Genomic DNA, 20,015 nt, shown 5'->3' with positions numbered 1-20,015 from the left:
TACCTCCATAGCCGATGGGGCATACACATTCGTAGCTTCCTGGTTTATTGATACATTCGGCGCCATAGCCACACACTTGTTGACCCTCGACACACTCATTAACGTCAATACAAGATCCATCTGCTTGTGTACGGTATCCTTTTGGACAGGCACAGTAACTAACGCCACCAGCAATGGATATACATTCAGCACCATGCGGACACTTTCCACCATCTGAACAACCAGCCAAAATGCAATTTCCTCCAACAAACTTATAGGGCGGCTGACATTGGCACTCCAGACTGTTGCATTCTTCGCATAATGAGTATGGGTTACCTAAAGATGGAGATAACGTTTACAGACTGTTTTGCTTGCTTCAGAGAGCGAAAACAACTTACCGTAGAATCCTGGCGGGCATTGGCATTCATAACTTCCTGGCAAATTTTTACATAAGGCATTGTCTCCACAAGCTGGCTTGTCTCGCTGTGAGGAACATTCGTCGACATCGACACATTTACCAGATGATTGATCTCTTGTATAACCTTGGCGACAGATACAAACACTTGATCCGGTGAACGAGTCAGTCACACAATTCTCTCCAACTGGGCATGGATGGTCTGTGCTACAACTGAATTGTGTGTCAGCCATTCGAGAGCAGCCATCTTTGTATGCATCACCGTTAGTTCCTCCGGGACATTGGCATAAGTAACTTCCAGGGATGTTTGTGCAAACCGCTCCGGAAGGACATGGATTTCCTAAACATTCGTTGATGTCCAAACATCCTCCGAAATTGTCACCAGTTCCTGCAAATCCTTCGCTACATATACACTGCGCTACTTTATTCACGATCATGCAATGAGCATTCGGTCCACATGAAATGCTTTCACACGGATGACGACAGTCATTGCCGACATTCGGTTCTGGGCATAAACATCTGTGATGATTGTCACATATTGCGTTACCGGGACAGTCGTTATCCACTTTACATGTTACAACTGCTATGCATCTGACAGTTGGATCTGGATCAGGAATTGTTCCTTCCGGACAAGTACATTCGTAGCCGCCGGGTGTATTCTTACAAACTGCTCCAAATCCACAACGATTTTCCGTTAAACATTCATCAATATCAAGGCACTCGGTGGTCGGGTTTCCTGTGTAGCCTGGAGGACAAGAACATTTTCCAGGAATGTCACATTCATCGATTTTAACGCAACCAGCAGAAATGTCCTTGGGATTATACGTCCAACCCTCTTCACAAATACAGTAAGCGTCTGTTCCATCGGGTTTACAGTATGCATGCTGACCGCATTTGACATCTTCGCAGGGAGCTTTGCATTGAATTCGTGGCGGTGTTCCCACATAGCCCGACAAACATTCACATCGGAATGAGCCAGCAATGTTGATGCAGTTTGCATGGTCTCCACAGATATTGGGTTGAGTTCGGCATTCGTCAATGTCAATGCAACTGGATCCGTGTGGTTCGAAACCATCTTGACAGAAGCACTGACCATCGATGCATTCAGCGTTATTGGTACAGTCAAAGTTGCCAGTACAAAGTATATTCACGTCCACTTGTTCGCAATAGGTTTTCGGATCCGGTTTCGCCACGAATCCTTGGGGACACTTGCAAGTGTATCCAGGAGATGTATTTTCACAAATCGCATGTTCGGCACATGGATTTTTCAATGCTGTACATTCGTCAATGTCTGAACATCCTTTGTATGGATTTCCCGTAAAATCAGGTTTACACGAGCATACGAAGCTGCCAATGGTGTCAGTACAGATTGCATTTTCTCCACAGGGTTCATCGATACATTCATTTACATCTGGTGAACAAAATTGTTTTGTTTAATAAAAAATCGTCTTGGATACCGAACGGCTGTTCTACATACCATTACACGATTCCATCGGATTTCCAGCTCTTCCCTCAGGGCATAAACAACGAAAACTTCCATCCGTATTTACACAGTGAGCATCTCGGCCACACGGTGAACGAGCGCATTCATCAAAATCTACGCAGCCAGTTGGTGATCGGGCATCCCCGGCGAAACCTTCAGGACAGTCGCAGCGATGACCGCCCTCAAGATTCGTACAGGTAGCACCACTTCCACAAGCAAGTGGATTCAAACACTCGTCAATGTCAACGCACTGTGTGAGGAAATAAATGAAGTAAAAGATTAAGGTCACCGCTAGAAATGAACTTGGCACAGTGGTACATACCCCATCAAAAGGATTCCCTTCGAAACCGTCTTGACATGCGCACGAGTAATTTCCTGGCGTATTAAAGCAGTTTGTGTTGATGCCACACGCATCTGGTTTTGCACATTCGTTGATATCTGTTTAAGTGCGCAAAGAAGACACAAAAAAAAAACATTTTTTTAATTTCTAGTCTTTCTTAATTCATCGTTATAGTCATTCAAAAAATGTATTGTAATAGCCAGACGAGCAAATATTTGAAAACCGGTGCTTGTTTTATGCGAAAAAAAAGCAAAACAAATAACTTGTGACCTTGAACAATATAACAGCACGCAATATCAAGCTCCTAAGGAGAAAATTCTACAAATTCCTTTTCGAATGCGAATTCTGTTTCTTTCTTAATATTTCTACATTTCGTTATTTGTGTATGCCTGTCGATTTGCACCATATAAAACCGACTCTTCGATAGCTGTGTGTAAGTGGATGATCGATATTCTCTATGCAATAAAAAATGATCGGGTTTTATGCAATCGCGATCGATCAAATTAATAAAGTTTTCTTGCCGGTCGTATATTACCAATATTATTTTTAACAAAAAATGATTAATCTGAATACAGACGGATATATGAAACGTCTACGGTTAAGTCCGGATTTTTAATTCAAACTCGAATTCATAGTCAATGTATACTCTTTATGCAAAAAGTCTGCAATCTTTTAAAATTAAATCATCAATGATCTCAATATACCATGAGTATTTCTCTCATTTTACGCAAACAAAAACCGGCGGTAAAACACTGAATATATTTTTCAGACCTAAATCGTGATGTCGATATTTGCAATTTAATTATCTTCTAAAGTAAAAATTCATTAATATCATGTTGCTATTCGGAATGTTTAAGGTTTATTATTGTAACCCACACGAATCTAAAGTACGAAATAAAACTGGTGTGTGAGTATCAAACGTATTTTTGCCGCAAATCTTGTTGGGGATTGTTTGCATTGGTGGAGTGAAATATAAGTATTTCGTTCAGAGAGACAATTTTTTTTACGACAAACTATCGAGATCATCCCGTGAATCTTCCATGAAATTGATTTTCTTTTTGTTTACATGAACGTCGCATGAACGTCGCACAATTTTTTTTTTGTTTTCTTCTTTTTTCATAACTTCACCACGAACATCGAACAATGAACGTTGATTGTCGTGCGGTGGTTCGGTAATTGAGTCTACCAACTATTATTTTCCCCTACGGGTTGTGGCTGCGGTTTTACAGCTAATTAGAGTTGTTTCAGTGGAAGAACTAAATAACAAAACAAAAAAAAAAGTTCTCGGTCGCGAGTAAGTAGCAAGCAAGAGTCGTCTTCTTTTTCGCTATATATCGAAACTAAATACGTGATTGCGGTGTAGTTGCTAATTTTAAAAGAGATCCAAAGATAATTTGGTGTGAATTGAGTGTGCAGCGCGTTTTATTCCTGACGATTTTATTGAATTTTAAAATTGTTTTAGCACTTTGTGAGAACCATTATCGAAAAACTGTATCAATCTACGACAATAATGAATATAAATCAGCGAACGAAAGCGCAAATGGAATTCAATGCATTTTTCCTTTGAACGTAGAACGCATAAATAGTACATTGGGCTGGGAATTTATTATATCCGAATCACGTAAATAGCCATGGTAAGACTAACATTTACGAATGTTTGAAAAATCAATAATTTACGATGACGAAGCGTATGACGAATCATAAATTGTTGCTTGACTGTCTAAGCTTACTGAAACCAATTCAAATTGTTCATTAAAGCGATTACAGTCATGCGGTTAACGCCATCCATACCCATTCGGTAAAGATTTTCACTGTAAATAAATCAAACTTGTGACATCGGCTGTACCGTCAATTTATACAGAAAAATTCTAATTTGAATGAGCAAAGAATTTAAAATTCTGAAAAAAAATCCTCTCAAAAACATCGCGCGGTCATTTGTTCCAGAGACGAACAAAAACTCTTTTTTTGTTTACGTGTTTATGGGCAATAATTCTGTATGATATGCTATCATAACAGTGCAGACAGTCACACCGTCAGTCGTATAAAATTACTTCTGAAGATGCTGAGAAGAGGTTTTTTTCTCCATTCTGCAAAAGATCGAACTGGTTCTATATATACTACGGTCCGATCCATGCGATCGTAATATGATTGAACGAACAAGGTACATCATTATTTTCGTTTTTAATATTTTATTTGCGCAGGATTTAAGATCATGTTTATGTTTTATGATATTTTATTAAAAAAAAAAAAGAAAAGGAGAGAAAGAACGACAATGTCGATGATGGAGAATGGATCGAAGTTTTATTTGAGTTTTGATAATCAAAAAACATTACAAAAGCATAAATATGCTTTATTGCTGCGCGATTCGATTTTTATTTAATGGTTTCTGCCTTTTTCTTCACTTGTTGCCCCGGTGTAAAGGAGATATTTTATTGGCCTGATAAATGGTGGTTTTACACGTTTCGATGCTAATTGTATGTGTTCACTGTGACCTTGCCGATCGTTCGACTCAAATTACATGTCTTCTTGGTGAAGATAATAGTCTTTGTTTGCACAAGAAATCGACATGATCATTTTTATTGCGGAAGCATTAAAGTATGACATCAGACAAGATGTGAATTTGAAATGTTCCAATGGAATGCTATCTAATTTTCGTACGAAAAAAAAAAAACTTTTGCAAATCGACGGAAAGGTTTTCTTGATTTTAATTCTTTCGAGATGTTCGATTGGATAATTTCAAGTATTCGTTCATAAAAGGCGTCATTTTTTTCGGAACTTTTTCGTAGGGACCCACTATTCATGCTCGCGTTTTTTCTATGCTTTATAAGAGAGGCCATAGTCGTCAAAAAAATTTCGCGAATTTTCAAAATTTTCGTGAATCTATAAAATCACTAAAATCGTGAAAATTCGCGAAAAAGTTGTCAAGATTATTTGTCCTGCTTTATAACATTGAGGTCACACCGAATGTACCTATATTGATATTGGTTGACAACCAACGGTTGTTGACATAATGAGTCCTATTGGTGTGAGATTATTGATAGCAACAAAGGTCTTACCTGCACAAAACTCTTCACCATCACCTTCAAAACCTGCTTTACATTTGCATAGAAAGTGAGCTGGTAAATTACAGCACTCTGCGTTTTCCACACATCGTGCAGCGATCGATGGATCTGCACATTCGTCAATGTCTAGAAGAAAGAAAAAAGAAAAAAAAATTAATCTTTGGCGTAATTGCATTCAAACTTGATAATAATTGATAATAATATTCTGTAAAACGGACAGTTTAGTTCTTTCGAATCTTTTTTAAATGAGGACACAACAAGGTAAATCCTAAACACGAACTGGGATGTCGAACGACAATAAAACAGAACATCTACTCCAATTCTGGAGACAGATTCTCTGTAGATGCAGGAAAGGAAGGTCTACTACTTCGATTTTTACCAAGATAGTTAAAGGAGTTTTCTACTAATGCTGAGAAGCTATGCAATGGTGAATAATTCTGCCAATCAATTTAAGAAGGGACTTCACCAAATTGTGAACCAAATTGAATAGCGTATACATCTGTTATCAACGGCGACGTCAAACATAAACGATGAATTTTAACTAATATTGTCTTATATATAGAAAAAAAAAGTATATCAAAAACATTGAAGTAATAGATTTTGAGTCAATTTAATGGAATATCTGATGAAGTAGTAGATTCGATAATTACACCGGTCGTCTGGTATATAGTCATATGGTTGGTAAAAGTGAACAATATTGAAAAATAACAAAGAATTACCAGAACGTTGGAATATACAAAACATTCAAAACGAAAGATATCATCAAAGTGACGAACCTCTCTTCTAGACCAAAGTCAAATATCAAACCGTTCATATCTGAAGATAAAAATCTTGCAAAAAAAAATGATTTTTTTTATGCATAAGAAATAACTCGGATTCCCTTTAGTCATGTCGCTCATACATGTATTCGCATTGTATACATAATCCGGCTAAATAAATTAAAATAGAAAAAGAAAAGAAAAATTCATTGTGCCGACAAATTAAATTATTAAAGCATCATCATCATAACATTCTACTCGAGTTATGATGATGGCAAACAAAAATAAAAATGAAATGCTAGGAGCAACGAAGCGTTTTTACCGCTATGATATTCTAAAACATCTCCTCTCCGCATCAGATCAATGGACAGTGACCTGAAACAATAAACTTTTAATATACGAGAGCTCAACAATAAGATACATTTGCTTACGAGAATTTTCTAGAAAAGTGAGAATATTTTATATACTTTTATACCCAACATTCGGTTCGGTTTGTTTGTTTGGGAACATATAAATAAAGTCTATTTTAATGGTTCGTACACGAGAACATTTCCTGATTGTTCGGTTGTTTTTTCAACTATTTTTTTTTGTTGTGCTTCTCTTCTCATTCATTCAACATCAATACTCGTTGAGATGTTCACATGAAATTGACATTGCAGACTTTGCACGCTTTACGCCAACAATTGCCATCAAATTTATTTTTAAATTTAAATTGCTTTATATTCACCAAAGTTAAGGTTAATGTTAATTCGAACGAGGTATATACTTTAGACCTCCCCAAATGATCTTCATTATGCAATTTCCATGTACATGTCAGATAAATCTATAAGAAATCTATCGTTACAGTAGAGACGGAAAAAAAAATCGAAAAAAAATTAAATTCTTGACGTGATCTATTATTTAAAGGTATTGCATTAATTCACTTTCTGTATTTATACAACAGAGATGTAGGAAAGTTTGCGTCGATGGATGTTTTTTTTTTAACCATTCCGTAAATTATACTTAACAATACACACGTCTCTGATGTAAATAAAAGTACCATCATCACTCTATGTTCGGTGGAGAGCTTTCAACAACGAACGAATGCGAAAAAAAGTGCAGAAAAATAGAATGATACATTTGGTTCATGAACCAATCTACTCTTATAAAATGTAACCATGAAGCTGGAAAATAACGTAATATGATAAAAATCACGGAAGAGCATCATGCATGCACGACATTTTTCAAGAGCAATGCCCTTGTTTTGTTTATAAATTGTTATAAAAAGAAAAAAAGAAAAATGTCGCGCATATGAAAATAGGTTTCAAGATTTGGTTTGACAAAACAAAAAATGATTTAAAAGTTTTGTGTGCTTATATGCAAAACATATCTCGTTTGTTCACTCGGTGCACATTTCAGGTATTATTGTTTTATTATTCACTGACTTTTCTCCACGGAAGACATGCACTTCTAATGGCCAACCAAACAATGTTATGCAAAATTCAGACAGTAAATTTTTTTTTGAATTATTCATAGGTCAAGGTACAATTTGAAAATATGAGACTCTTGAGAGCTGGATGCAGAATATATTTATAGATTGGTCGAAAACGTTATATGGATAATCAAATAAATTTTACTGGCTTTTCGTACGATATAAACCGTAAAATTGGTAATTATTCGATTTCTATACAGTTGAATATGGACACTTCTCACGCATATCGAATAATACGAAATTTGCCCATATAGTTTGGACTCTCCTTCCTCGGTCTGTTCACTCCGTATGTTATATTATACTGTACGGTTTTTTAAATGCGAACGCAAGCTTTGGTTGCCATTGCCTTTATTTATTTCTACATTAAATACCGAGTCTACAATAGTGCATGCACATATAAATTATGTTAAATTGATTTGTTAGCTATAATACGTAATGCCGAGTCATTAAGGTCATGGAGTATATTACGTGAATGGGCTTTAGGAGCACTTTAACTTTGTGGTTGGCTGTATGTATACACATATATTCGTAATGAAGCGTAAACAATTGCTATATGGTTTAAATTGTGGTATGCATTTTAGCGAAATTATTAATTAATCAATTCTATGGCTGATCAAGTGTCTGGAACTGAAAAAAAAACCGTTTCGGAATTTATTCTTTCTGACTATGGGTTCGGCTTTGTATCTTGACTATATAATTATGCGCTAACAAAGGTTCTCTTTAAACTGTGTTGTAAATTGATTCCTTCGAAAACATGAGCAAATATGTGCGTCGGGCTCATACTAGACATGTTTCTCTTGAATAGTTTGGAGTGTTTAGTAAAAATCTTTCAAATTCTTCCCATTTCCAGAAGGGTTTGCATTTCTAGAAGGGTTTGCATTTCTAGAACGGTTTGCATTTCTAGAACGGTTTGCATTTCTAGAAGGGTTTGCATTTCTAGAAGGGTTTGCATTTCTAGAAGGGTTTGCATTTCTAGATAGGATATCATCATTTTCGCGACGATTTGACGGTAGGCTCATCAATTTTTACAGAGAAGTTAAAGCCTTTTTTTGTTGTCCCTTTTTATCGTTTAGGTGGGGTGTCAATAACACGTATTTAGGTAGACAGGAAGAAAGTAATCTTTTAGCATTTCCTGATTCATTGAGGACCAATTCAAACAATTTTATAATTCAAAATGCAACCAAAATCAAATAATTTCATGTTTAACCGCTAACAACTCATTGATCATCTAAATATCGACATGACAATAATTAGACAAGCCAAATTCTTGATAGAACATTAAAAAAGCAAAAAATAGAAGTTCTGTGCGTTGACTATTCATATCGGAAGAATCATTAATATCCAATTCTAAGAAATCATCTGGATGTTGAACTGAATACTGGACAATTTTCTTTGGAAGAGTAAACGGTGAACTCATCGGCGTACTCTTATATCAATTAAATCTGTTACTTCTTTTGTTTAGAATTAGTTTAGAAAAAAGTGACCTTAATGTTAAATACCAAATCTAGTACTTCAGTGTTACTAAGTGTTTCACTGCTAATCTGAACTCATCGCTCATTTTTATCGCTCTTGTCTAAAATAGATGGCTGTCGTTCTTTCAAAACGTCATGACTTTAGGTTCTAGTTTACCTCTTTTTCTCTCTTTGTTCTTATTATTACGCTCAAAGTAGCACACAACCATTGGAAAACTCATTGGCAATCAAAAACAGAACCATATCAATTCTAGATCTAACGTAACAGTACCATCAATTTATGCCACAACAGAAATTACAGAAAATATCAAACGAATAATTTGATAAAAACCCATGCTTATTATCATCAGTCAGTATAATTCTCGAAAGAAATATGCACAGAGTGCCTCTGCTGTGTAAAAGTTCTGACATAGTTAAGTGCACTTATATATAATTATGTCAATTCATCCATGTTTTCCGGATTCATAGTAATACTTTTCGTTACTTTTTTGTTGTTGTTGTGTTTAAAGTTTGCATTCTTCTCGTCTTATTTTTTGAGTTAATGTATTGTGTAGTGTTCAACGAGAATAACAGCACCAGAGTGCAGTTTTGTGCACATAATCACCGGTATGTAACCAGCAATAATTTGCAATAAAAATTACCTTCATATAGAAAACAAAATAGCATTTTTCTTGGTCTCGAAAGATGCAAGATCTAGCGAGAGAAAAATGAAAAAAAAAGTAAAATAATAAAAAAAGCAACAAAACTAAAAATTATTATCTACAATGAGTCAAGTTTTATCTATTGTGAAGGAGTATAAAGTAAAAGAGTGCAACTCTTTATATTTAATAGTTTTGTTGTTGTGCTTGCTGGTGTGTTTTTTTTTCGCCAGAAAAGATAACTTATGTGGTGTTTTATGAGCCACAAACACTTTTTTTTTCTGTTTTCATACCGAACGTGTAGGTATAATGAGTGCAGCAAAAAAAAAGAGACATGCCATGGCATATACCAGCACAATAAGGTTGATGTCCGATATGCGCACAATGATCTATGACTGTGCATATTGAGTGAATTTATATTTATGGCATCGAAAGGAAAAATAATTACTATTCAGGTACTGTAGTAGGGTACAAAAAAAAACAGAAATGTTGTGCAATAAACACCTCAGCTAATTCATTCCGATATATTTTTATATGATACACGCTACACACCTCAACGGCTCGACCATCCTCCAATAAAAATTGATTTAATATATAAAAACCAAACAATTAAATTGCGATAAATTTCGAACAAAAGTGTTTCGAGTTCAGTTTTAATAAATAAAATGAAAACTAACACAATGCACAATGCAATTCGATGTGAATCTGCATGAACCAGATACATAACTGATGGATCGCTGTGACTAATTTGAAAATTAAAATCTTTGTCTGGGTGAAATAACATAACAAACATTCGATCGGAATTGAATTGTTATGGGTTGTTACGGTTTGTTTAGGTGAATTGATATGCTAATTTCGGTGTAGGATCCGAACACTCCGCGTGAATGAATTATTAAGAACATAAAGGTTTTCAAGCATTAAATTTAATTGCTCAGCTGCGAGTATGTGTAGGGTGCCGGTTAGACCATTCAGTGGTAAATTACATTACATAAATTGCTGAATTTTCTGTTTTTGTTCTTTTTCTTGTCGATTTGTTCTCAAATGACGATGAATTTTTGTGAGTACCTTGGTAGGCACTTTAGCTAATTTAATATTTCATTTTGCAAACTGTTTTAATTGACGTAGTATTTTAATATCATTAGACCAAATTGCTCAGTCATCTAACCACACCTAATCACAATTACAAAAAACTACAATAAACAAGAAAATAACTGTAATTTAATGCCAATTTTCACGTATTTATGTACCGCAAAAATTCATTTCATATTAAAATCATATCAATAACCTTTACCAACAGTGCCTGGTCCAGCGGATTATATACCCAAAGACTGCAAAACCGACTACCAGCTATCATTATTATTCGATTGAACAGAATAATTTGAATTTTTTCGCCCATTTAAATATCATCGAAAATGATAAATTCTTTTCTACAAAAACCACATCAACGGCTACTTTAAAGACGGTTGCGCAGATTAGTTTATTTTTCAAATGATTATTATTTACGAATTGTTATTATAATGTACGTTCTATTATAGTGAAAAATGAATTAGAAATTGCTGAGGTAATTTTAATATTCGAATTGAAAAACCAACATTCAAGAATTAAGAGAATTAAAGTCCGTTAGGCGATTTTATTTTTTCTTTCGTTCATCGAAATTAAATTAAGATGCCATTTGGTGTAGGTAAGGTATTCCTATCCTAGAACGAGAGCCTGTATGTGTGCATTGCATATCAATATAGAATAGAGTATAAGGTCATGGTTTGAAACATTAGGTCATGTAATCAAATTACCAGACGCTAAAATATTCAATGCAAAACGAGGGAAAAAAGTTGGAAATTTCATTTCGAAGGTGTTGTTTGTGGCCAGAGCGTAGCGAAGGCGACAAATCAAACGAGAAAGTGAAGTTTCCCGCTTTTCCTAGGTCAACACAACGTTTTTCACAGAAAGGCTCCCAAAGTTTAAGCTGAGGTTAGGAAATAACTATTTCCTCTCCTGCGTTAAAAAATGTGTTTAACCGATGTGAGGACGTTAAAGAGAGGATGATTAACGAATTTCAAACAAAATTTTATGAAAGCATGTCCTGCCAGACAAGATTTAAATCGAAAATTCACCTCGCTTGGCACCACAAACCTTAAAGAAAAATCGTCTATCAGATGTTTGTTGTTTCGGGGTGCCTAAGCGACATCGTCTTCCAAGCATTGCTTTATTAGGGCATGCAAACCGAGTCGTTATATCCAATAATAGTTGATTGGAAAATACAATTGATTTTGTAATAAAAAAGAATTAATTTGGAGTTGTACACAGCTTAAGCTCTTGATTTCTTAAACAAAGAAGAAATTGAAGAAGAACACACAAGTTCTTTGATAAGTTCATTGGTACGACTTGACATTCAATATTTGTTTGTATCCGGAAACGAAAACATGCAATTCCACGCCTTGGCTAATATCACATCAAAGTGACGAATGTAATTCAATTCTTCAGCAAAACCATTGGAACAAAAATGTTGTTCGTTTTTGCTCACTGAATATTGTTGACAAACTAGAATACTTAAAGGCAGAGGTTTATCTATCACGAAGACGTTTTTTGCTGCCTTTTTAAATTGCATGACGGAGATAATATTTCTGTATAAAAATGTCAGGTCTGTCTTTTGTGTTTCTCTTATTATTTTTTTTTTTTTCAAATTTTACAGAAATAAAAAAATTTAAAAGAAAGAAAACCAGAATTCTAAGTAAAATATTATCGGAATAACCAGGCAAAACGACCATCTTCATCTTGATATTTTAATGTGAGAAAAATTGTTCAGCTTGTACGCGAGTTTTAATTTTTTTTAAATAAAAATCTCACAAAACTACGCAATGAATCATAAAAAAAAATTATATTTCGTTTGAGATGCGCTATTCAACGTTTATAATAATTCATAATTTAACTTTGTTACTTTGTAGTTATGTTGTATGAATTATGAATAACGAAACCATCGTCAGGTGTAAAGTGGAAATATTTAACAGAAATTCTGAAAGACACACAACCTTCTGTCTTTTTCCTAATTAAATCTAGAATTAAAATACCGTTTCGGAAATATAATTCATTAGTTTGACATGACGATCGTGAGTGAATAATAATACATTTACGATTACATATAATAATACAGGTACAAAAGCCGCTTCTGCAGGAAGCTGAATAACCATTCTGTATGAATTAAAAATATATAAAATTGATGCTAAACGTGATCGGATAATAAATTTATTTAACGAAATTCACTTACTTAATTGCAATTAAAACCAAATTTACACTAAAAACCTCATCCACTGGTTCTGTGGTTCTCAAAATGATAATAAAAAGTCGTTTTTAAACAAAGCTTTTAAAATTAACTGTTAAGAGCATGGGTTTTTTAATCGTTCGTACTTGAATTTTATTCGACACACACGCAGAAAGAAGGTGTTGTCGACTCGGTAATATCTTCCGCAGTAATTTTGATTTCTTCTACCAGGATGATGGACAGAAACCTAAAGATTTTATTTACTATAAGCACTATAAGCAATAAAATATGGCTCTCCAGACGGACAGAAGAATTCTTTATCGTAAATCATTTTCGTTACAAGAAAAAAATTTCCATTTTTTTCGTGACTGATACCCGCTTACCATCGCCTTAAATTTATTGAAAAATGTCAGGTTTATTGAACTTCTACTTACTTACTGTCATACCAATCAATAAATGTGTTCCTTAAATGAACATCGAGCATTGGTGGAAGTGAAGAAAAAAAAATTAAAAATTTATTACGAAATTGAGTTGGCGCACTGCTAAAAGCGAATTAATTCAATTTGATTTGTTTTTCGAATGCGCGAATTTTAATACACCTTACACACATTGCGATTGATTCAATAATACGTGTACATACGTAAATATAAATGTTCAACCTGTAATGTAAATTGAATATAAAAGTACAAACAATTTGATTGAATCACATCCTCAATTAACTTTTAATTTATTCCGCAATGATTTTGTTTTATGTTTTATTAATTCTTTAACTTCACTTGGCACATAGTTATGTTGGATGTTTCATTTGGACGCGCGATATTTTTTTATTGTTTTCAAGTTTTGTTGCTAAAATGTAGGAAAAAATCCACTTTTCTACAATAGAAAAAGTAATGCGCATTTCAGTTTGCAGCAAATACAAATTGGTTGCATGTTTGAACGGTATTCATTTTAGCACAACCGAACCCCCACTGCGATCATCTAAGTACTGAGGCATAGCACTCTCAGAGATTACTGTGACCGAGGTGAAAAATGGTTGTGATATTCATTGAAGACGTAGATGTTGGCTCTTGAAGCCTTAAAGGACTTTAAAGTCAAGCTTCAATTAAAAGTAAAATTATCATCAGGCCTAACCATTTGTTATCGACAACAACTACGCAAATGAGTAGTGAGCTCAGATCCATATGTTCTTATATCATAAAATGAATTGAACAAACGAAGTAATAGATTTTGAACCTTTGAAAAGAAGTAGTTATTGAACGAATTTCGTTTCCGATCAGGTAATTTCCATGTTGTGAAATTGTACAATTCAGATTTGTCTTGATTTAACATCAGAATCCAAAATGGTATAATTGTTTCTAGTACAAACTTTGTACGTGTCTTTCTTGCCTACTAAATTAAGATTTTCAATCCCTTTCAATAAAACATTTTTATCTCAATTTTAGCTCGTGTAAGTGTTTGAGAGAATTCGTCCGCCCTTATCACAATGATCGACTTATGAACTGAGAACGAAAGCATCTTATTCATTCATATACTAAGAAAAAACTCCCCCGATAAGAATATTGTTTATTAATTTAAAACCAACAATATTAGTGAGATAAGATAAATTACCATAGCCCCTCAATTAACGCCTCTTAATACCTTATTCGACGCATTCATTCATTTTTTGTATCGTATCTCATTTAATATCTTTAAATTTTTTCTTTCCCCGTATTAAATATATTTATAATAGTCGAATTGTACATCTTACTTTATTATAATGAAACGCCGCGCGATAACTATATTTCTCTTTTGATCCTCCCCATCAGTGTATTTCAATCAATTTATTCCCAATCTATGCATGCATTCTCGCTCTCTATTCCATAATTCCAATCGAAATCGATTTATTGACGATAATACGGAAATTCTATAATTTAATCCTTGTTCCAACAATGATTATCACAGTTCGTTTAAGAGTATTTTACAGCTCTTTTCGATTAATATTGCATTTTTTCATGCAGGCTTTTTTCTTCCATCTCTACCATTTCTTTCATGCAATTATCCTTTCGTTGGTTGTTGTTGTTGTTGCTGCACTGGCTGTATTTAATATAAATTCTTTTTCAATTTTCTATACCCAACTTACAATAGATTGAACTTTAAATCTGTAACCAATGAGTTGGGCAATTTATTCCATCAAGAGAGATCATATTTTTTACGTTTAAACAGAATGTTATCGTAACAAAGTTAATTAAATTTTTTTCATTTCTCGAGTTTCTTTACTCAATGTATATTACTACAAAAAGATGAGCGAACCAAAACACTAACCAGCTACAGGATTCAATATGTACGTACGTACAGGTACATAGACTTTATATTACCTTTGATAATCCGATGCAGAATAATTAATTGGTTTTGAGTTTAATTAATTGGGAACGATTTTATGTGATTTTTAATAGAATTAAATTGTATTAAAATTCTGTAAAATGTTTGGAATTACACGTCGGATGGATGGAAGAGTGGATTGGCAAAATGGAATGTTTCGATTGGGTATCTTGAAATAACACGGTTTTATTGATGTTATAATTTTTCACATGCGGTAAAAATGTACCCACGATGTTACTTGGGTTCAATTAGTTCGATATGGAATGGAAACGAAATCGAAAATAGATTAGAAATATGGTGCACGGTTCTTAAGATCACCTTCCGATTAATTGCAGATTTGTAGATTTGTGGATGGGAATATTCTTTTGATTTTCTATTCAGATCTGTGCACGATTGTGATTTTTCTAGCGCTAGGTCCATTTCGAAGCTACATCGGTGGACAAACATTAAGTACATTTCGTTTCGCAGATTTCTGACTGTTGATAATTTTGTCTTTTCTCCCAAAATGTGTGTCAAAACAAGAGAAGTAATAGATTTTCGATCAAACACTGGATGATATATTAAACAAAAGAAGTAATAGATCTGATGATAATGTTGGTTAAATAATTTAATCCGCCGACCTCATCGAAAAACTGTCGTAATTTTTCCTATGTTACAAAATAATGGAGTGACTGCCACTAACTCAGAGCCTAATATTTGGGAATCGTTTTTGAGAATTTAGGGAATTTAGGGAATTTCCAATTTTTTTTTTTCAGTTTTATAATTAAGAGAAATCTACACATGGCTAAGTTGTTGCCTAAATTTTGGGGCAAAATTATAATTATTTTGATGATAATTTTGGACTAGGATTCTTTTAAGAAAACGTACGACCATCCTTTGGTGTTTGTGGTGATGTAAACTCAGTTCGAGAAAGCTCAATATTTCACGAAAATTGACACATATTTTGAGTTTTCTCGGAGGTAGGTTACGTCACCACAAACATTTAAATTTTTGCTGAAAGCTAACACAATTTAACACCAAACGATGGTCGTACTTTTTGCAAAAAAGATGCGACTCCAAAATTATCATCAAAATAATAATAATTTTGCCCCGAAATGTAGGCGACAATTTAGCCATCTGTAGATTCGTCTTAAATGCTCGTAAAATGTCAGGAAAAGTTCAAAAACCTTTAAGAACTATGAACAAGCAAAGAAAATAATTTGGGATTTTTTTTGGAATTTTAGTGAACTTTTGAGAATTATTTCCCAAATATTAGGCTCTGCACTACCTACAATTATTAATAAACAAAAATCGAAGAAATTCCTATCCAAAAAATCATTCTATGGGGTTCTGTAAAGTTCATAATTAAAAACGATTTGAGATGAATGAACGGAATTACTCGCATTAAACGAACATTCAATTGAGTAACAGACATATACCCAAGAATCGAAAACATGCTAATTAGAAACGAGAAGTAGATAAACAGCAGAAGAAGAAAAAAAAAACTGAAAACGGAAACGGTCTAACTGAATTCATTTTCTGAATAGATTTAAGAATATGCCTTGTAATTGTAGAGATTAAATCTCTGTTTTCTAAATAATTTTTTTTGGAAAGAAATTTGAATTGAAAGACGTTTAAAAGTGTTATATAGAAACCAATAATTCAACAGTCAAAACATTGTTCTCGACATTGACTGGTCGATGTATGGTTCTCGGGTTCGGTTTAGAATAATGTGAAATGAAATGTTAAACGAAAAACGAAATCAAATCAAAACAATTTCGTATTTGGAAAGTAGATTTCAGTTAATTTAATATTTAAAGTGAAAATAAAATGAAATGAAAATTACTTCGGCTATGCATTCTGGTATTGTTTGCGTTATATACTCATAAAAGAATTGATCGATTCGTTGCTCTGTGAATTTTAAATGGAAACATCAACAGCATATTGGAACAAAAATAACCAAATGTTACGGTTCCAAGGGGGGAATGACAAATTTAATTTGTATTCAACAGCAACAACCACAACAAAAAATGTAACAGTACAGAGCGTACTAATCTGAACACAATTAATGAATGGAAAGAATTACATAAGCATAATTCTCAGGCTATAAACTTTAAGAACATAGTGCTGAGCACAACATAAAAATAAATTTCAGTTATGTTTTATTGAGATTTGTAATATAAAATACTGTGGGATTATTTGCTTCTTCTGATATATATCTGATTGTGGCCATAAAATTCAAATGAAATGGCTTTGGTTTAATTGTTTACTTCATTTCGATTCTTCTTCGTTTTTTTTGCGCTTAGTTTCAAATTCGGAACATCGTTTTTTATCAATAATTTTAATTAGCGTCAGTAATTGGAGAATGGGTAATTTTTTAAAGCGACCATTTCCAAAACCTAAAATCAGTTTCATTTCATCCAAATTTCTTAACACATCCGTCTGTACCTACGTCGTTATATATCGTAGACCGAGAGTATGTGTGCATGATAGTCTCTCATATGACCGCGGTTTGAAACAGTTGATACATTGAGGTGCTGCCAAATATGAAGAGAATAAATCTGTACGTCTTTCATTTTTGAGTCCAAGGAAGGGCCTAACTAGGATATGCCCAGTTTATAAATTTCTGACATTTCGCAGTAGTTCCGAATTGGTGTGAATAATAAGGTTTTTTTTGGTACCAACTGACAATTAAGAGTCAATTCGCCAATTTCTCAGCCACTTGGAAAACAAGCTCGCGGCGATATTATTGAGTTATAGCTCATTCGATTCGTCGTTCAATTCTAGCGAGGGGGTGTCTGCCATTTAAAAACATAGCTAACGCCGACCCGTACGAAACACCTATTCGTATCAAAAGCCTTTAATGTGAAACTCTTCATTTCTCTTACTTCTCTGCTGAAAAACTATTCTCCCTTTAAAATCACTTACATTATCCACTCTTTGCCTTGTTATCATATACAACTAAATTGCCGGAGGCAATATAGACAGGCCCGTACGAAGTCAAATTTCATAAATTCCTATTTAAACAGCTATATTTACCTATATTTCACTATAAATAAACATTTCACAGATGAATATGCTATTATATAGCTCAATATAGGTGAATATAGGTATATATAGATGTCCATATATGGAATGCCTGAAGCACCCCACACACATAACAAATTATTTCCATGTTAACAGAAACTCTCTAAGTACCATTTTTCCCAAGATATATCACTTTTAATAAAATCCAATATGGCCGCTGGCAGCCATTTTGTTAGGAGACCGGAAATAGTACCGACGCTTTACATTCGTTAATACCTTTCAAACAAAAAAAAATTCATGAAATTCGGTCAAAATTTACTCGAGATATTGTCAAAATACACCACGTTCACTGTACTTCCGAGTAGCCAGATAAGAGCTCACTCCAAGAGACCTAGCTCACGCTCCGGAGAACATAATTTCATAAAAAAAGTTTCCCTGATTGGTACGGTCAATACCTATCTAATAAAGCTAAAACAGACGAAATATGTTCAAATGTGGCCGACCTACAAGCAAAAACTGCTTGCCGCCCTGTGCCTGTTCCACACCAAGGGGTCTAACTCACGAGTCGGTCATCCGATTTCCATAAACTTTTTTTTTGTCGATCGGTATTGTAAATACCTTTTATTTGACGTATCACTTACAAGTTTAACGTTTAAATGTCCGGAGATATCTTCGAAAAACCGTAAAGCACTTATTGGGCCACAGCTCAAGAGGGGTCGATCCAAAATCACTCATCTTCGAACTTAGCCTGTCTTTTGACATTACCAAACGGGAAAAAAAAGAATTTTCAAAATCGGATGCGTTTTACTCAAGTTATCGTGCAGACAGACAGACGGACAGACGGACAGACAGACGGACAGACGGACATTTTTTTTTCGCGGATTTGGCATCTCTAGACAACCACAATAGGTTTCCCCTTACTCAGGGAGTCCAATTCGACGTGTTACAAACGTATGCGTAAACCTATAAGACCCCAGTACTTCGTACGGGTCTAAAAAAAAATCTATTTTGGGTGTGTCTACACGTGATGTGATGTCAGAGAGTGGTCAGAACACTTTTTTAGCAATAACTTGAGAAAGGAGTAACAGTTGAAACTTTGTAGGATTGTTGGCCTATCCACGGCCGACCGTTTGAGCCCACTCTGACTTCCGCACGCGCCACCCATGGCCAGCCATCATTCATTGTGGCACCAATTTGAATTTTCTGCGATGTGTCGTGTGACGGTGAAGTCTGAGATATATACTGAATCCACCCTCTTTAGGGCCTTCCTAACTCAAATACTCATCATACATAAAAGAACGACTTCTATGCACTTAGGCTCTCAGTCAATCGATTGAATACATTTACTTGAATTTTTATTCTAATAGAACCACTGAATTTCAACTTCACTTTAACTGAACAATGCAGACACATCATTTCTTTTTTTTAAAAATCCACCATAGTATAAGTGTATGCTAATTTCTTGTTGGGCACTAACCAACTCATTAAACAGAATTTATCAGAGTTGTATTTTCGGAAAGATTTTTTCCACGCAATTAATCTGCTAATTCAAACGTAAAATGAAAAATAAATTTACTCATCAAATATTTAAACTTACCTTCACAATGAAGTCCATCGCCGTGATACCCTGGAAAGCATGTGCACATAAAACTTCCTAGAGTATTTGTGCAATGCGCAAAGACATCACAAGGTCGATATTTGCATTCGTTCTCATCTGTGTTTCCAAGAAAAAAAATAGTAAAAACAAAAATTATTTTTAGAATCGTCATATATAAAA

At 34.2% G+C, this 20,015-nt stretch overlaps 1 protein-coding gene and 1 long non-coding RNA gene across 2 annotated transcripts in view; one reads left to right on the top strand and one right to left on the bottom strand.

The window, feature by feature from the left end:
- LOC119066469 overlaps nt 1–20,015 on the bottom strand; it is a 226,056-nt gene that overhangs the window by 130,847 nt on the left and 75,194 nt on the right. Inside the window, 6 exon segments of the mRNA XM_037168975.1 lie at nt 4–315; nt 378–1,805; nt 1,872–2,127; nt 2,200–2,315; nt 5,274–5,405; nt 19,836–19,952. Coding sequence (XP_037024870.1) covers nt 4–315; nt 378–1,805; nt 1,872–2,127; nt 2,200–2,315; nt 5,274–5,405; nt 19,836–19,952 — 2,361 coding nt within the window.
- Nucleotides 1–20,015, top strand: part of LOC119066483 — a 274,825-nt gene that overhangs the window by 243,236 nt on the left and 11,574 nt on the right. The window lies entirely within an intron of this gene.

This window comes from Bradysia coprophila, chromosome IV (assembly GCF_014529535.1).
Source record: "Bradysia coprophila strain Holo2 chromosome IV, BU_Bcop_v1, whole genome shotgun sequence".
Taxonomy (NCBI): domain Eukaryota; kingdom Metazoa; phylum Arthropoda; class Insecta; order Diptera; family Sciaridae; genus Bradysia; species Bradysia coprophila.
This window is presented reverse-complemented; position numbering and strand designations above follow the sequence as displayed.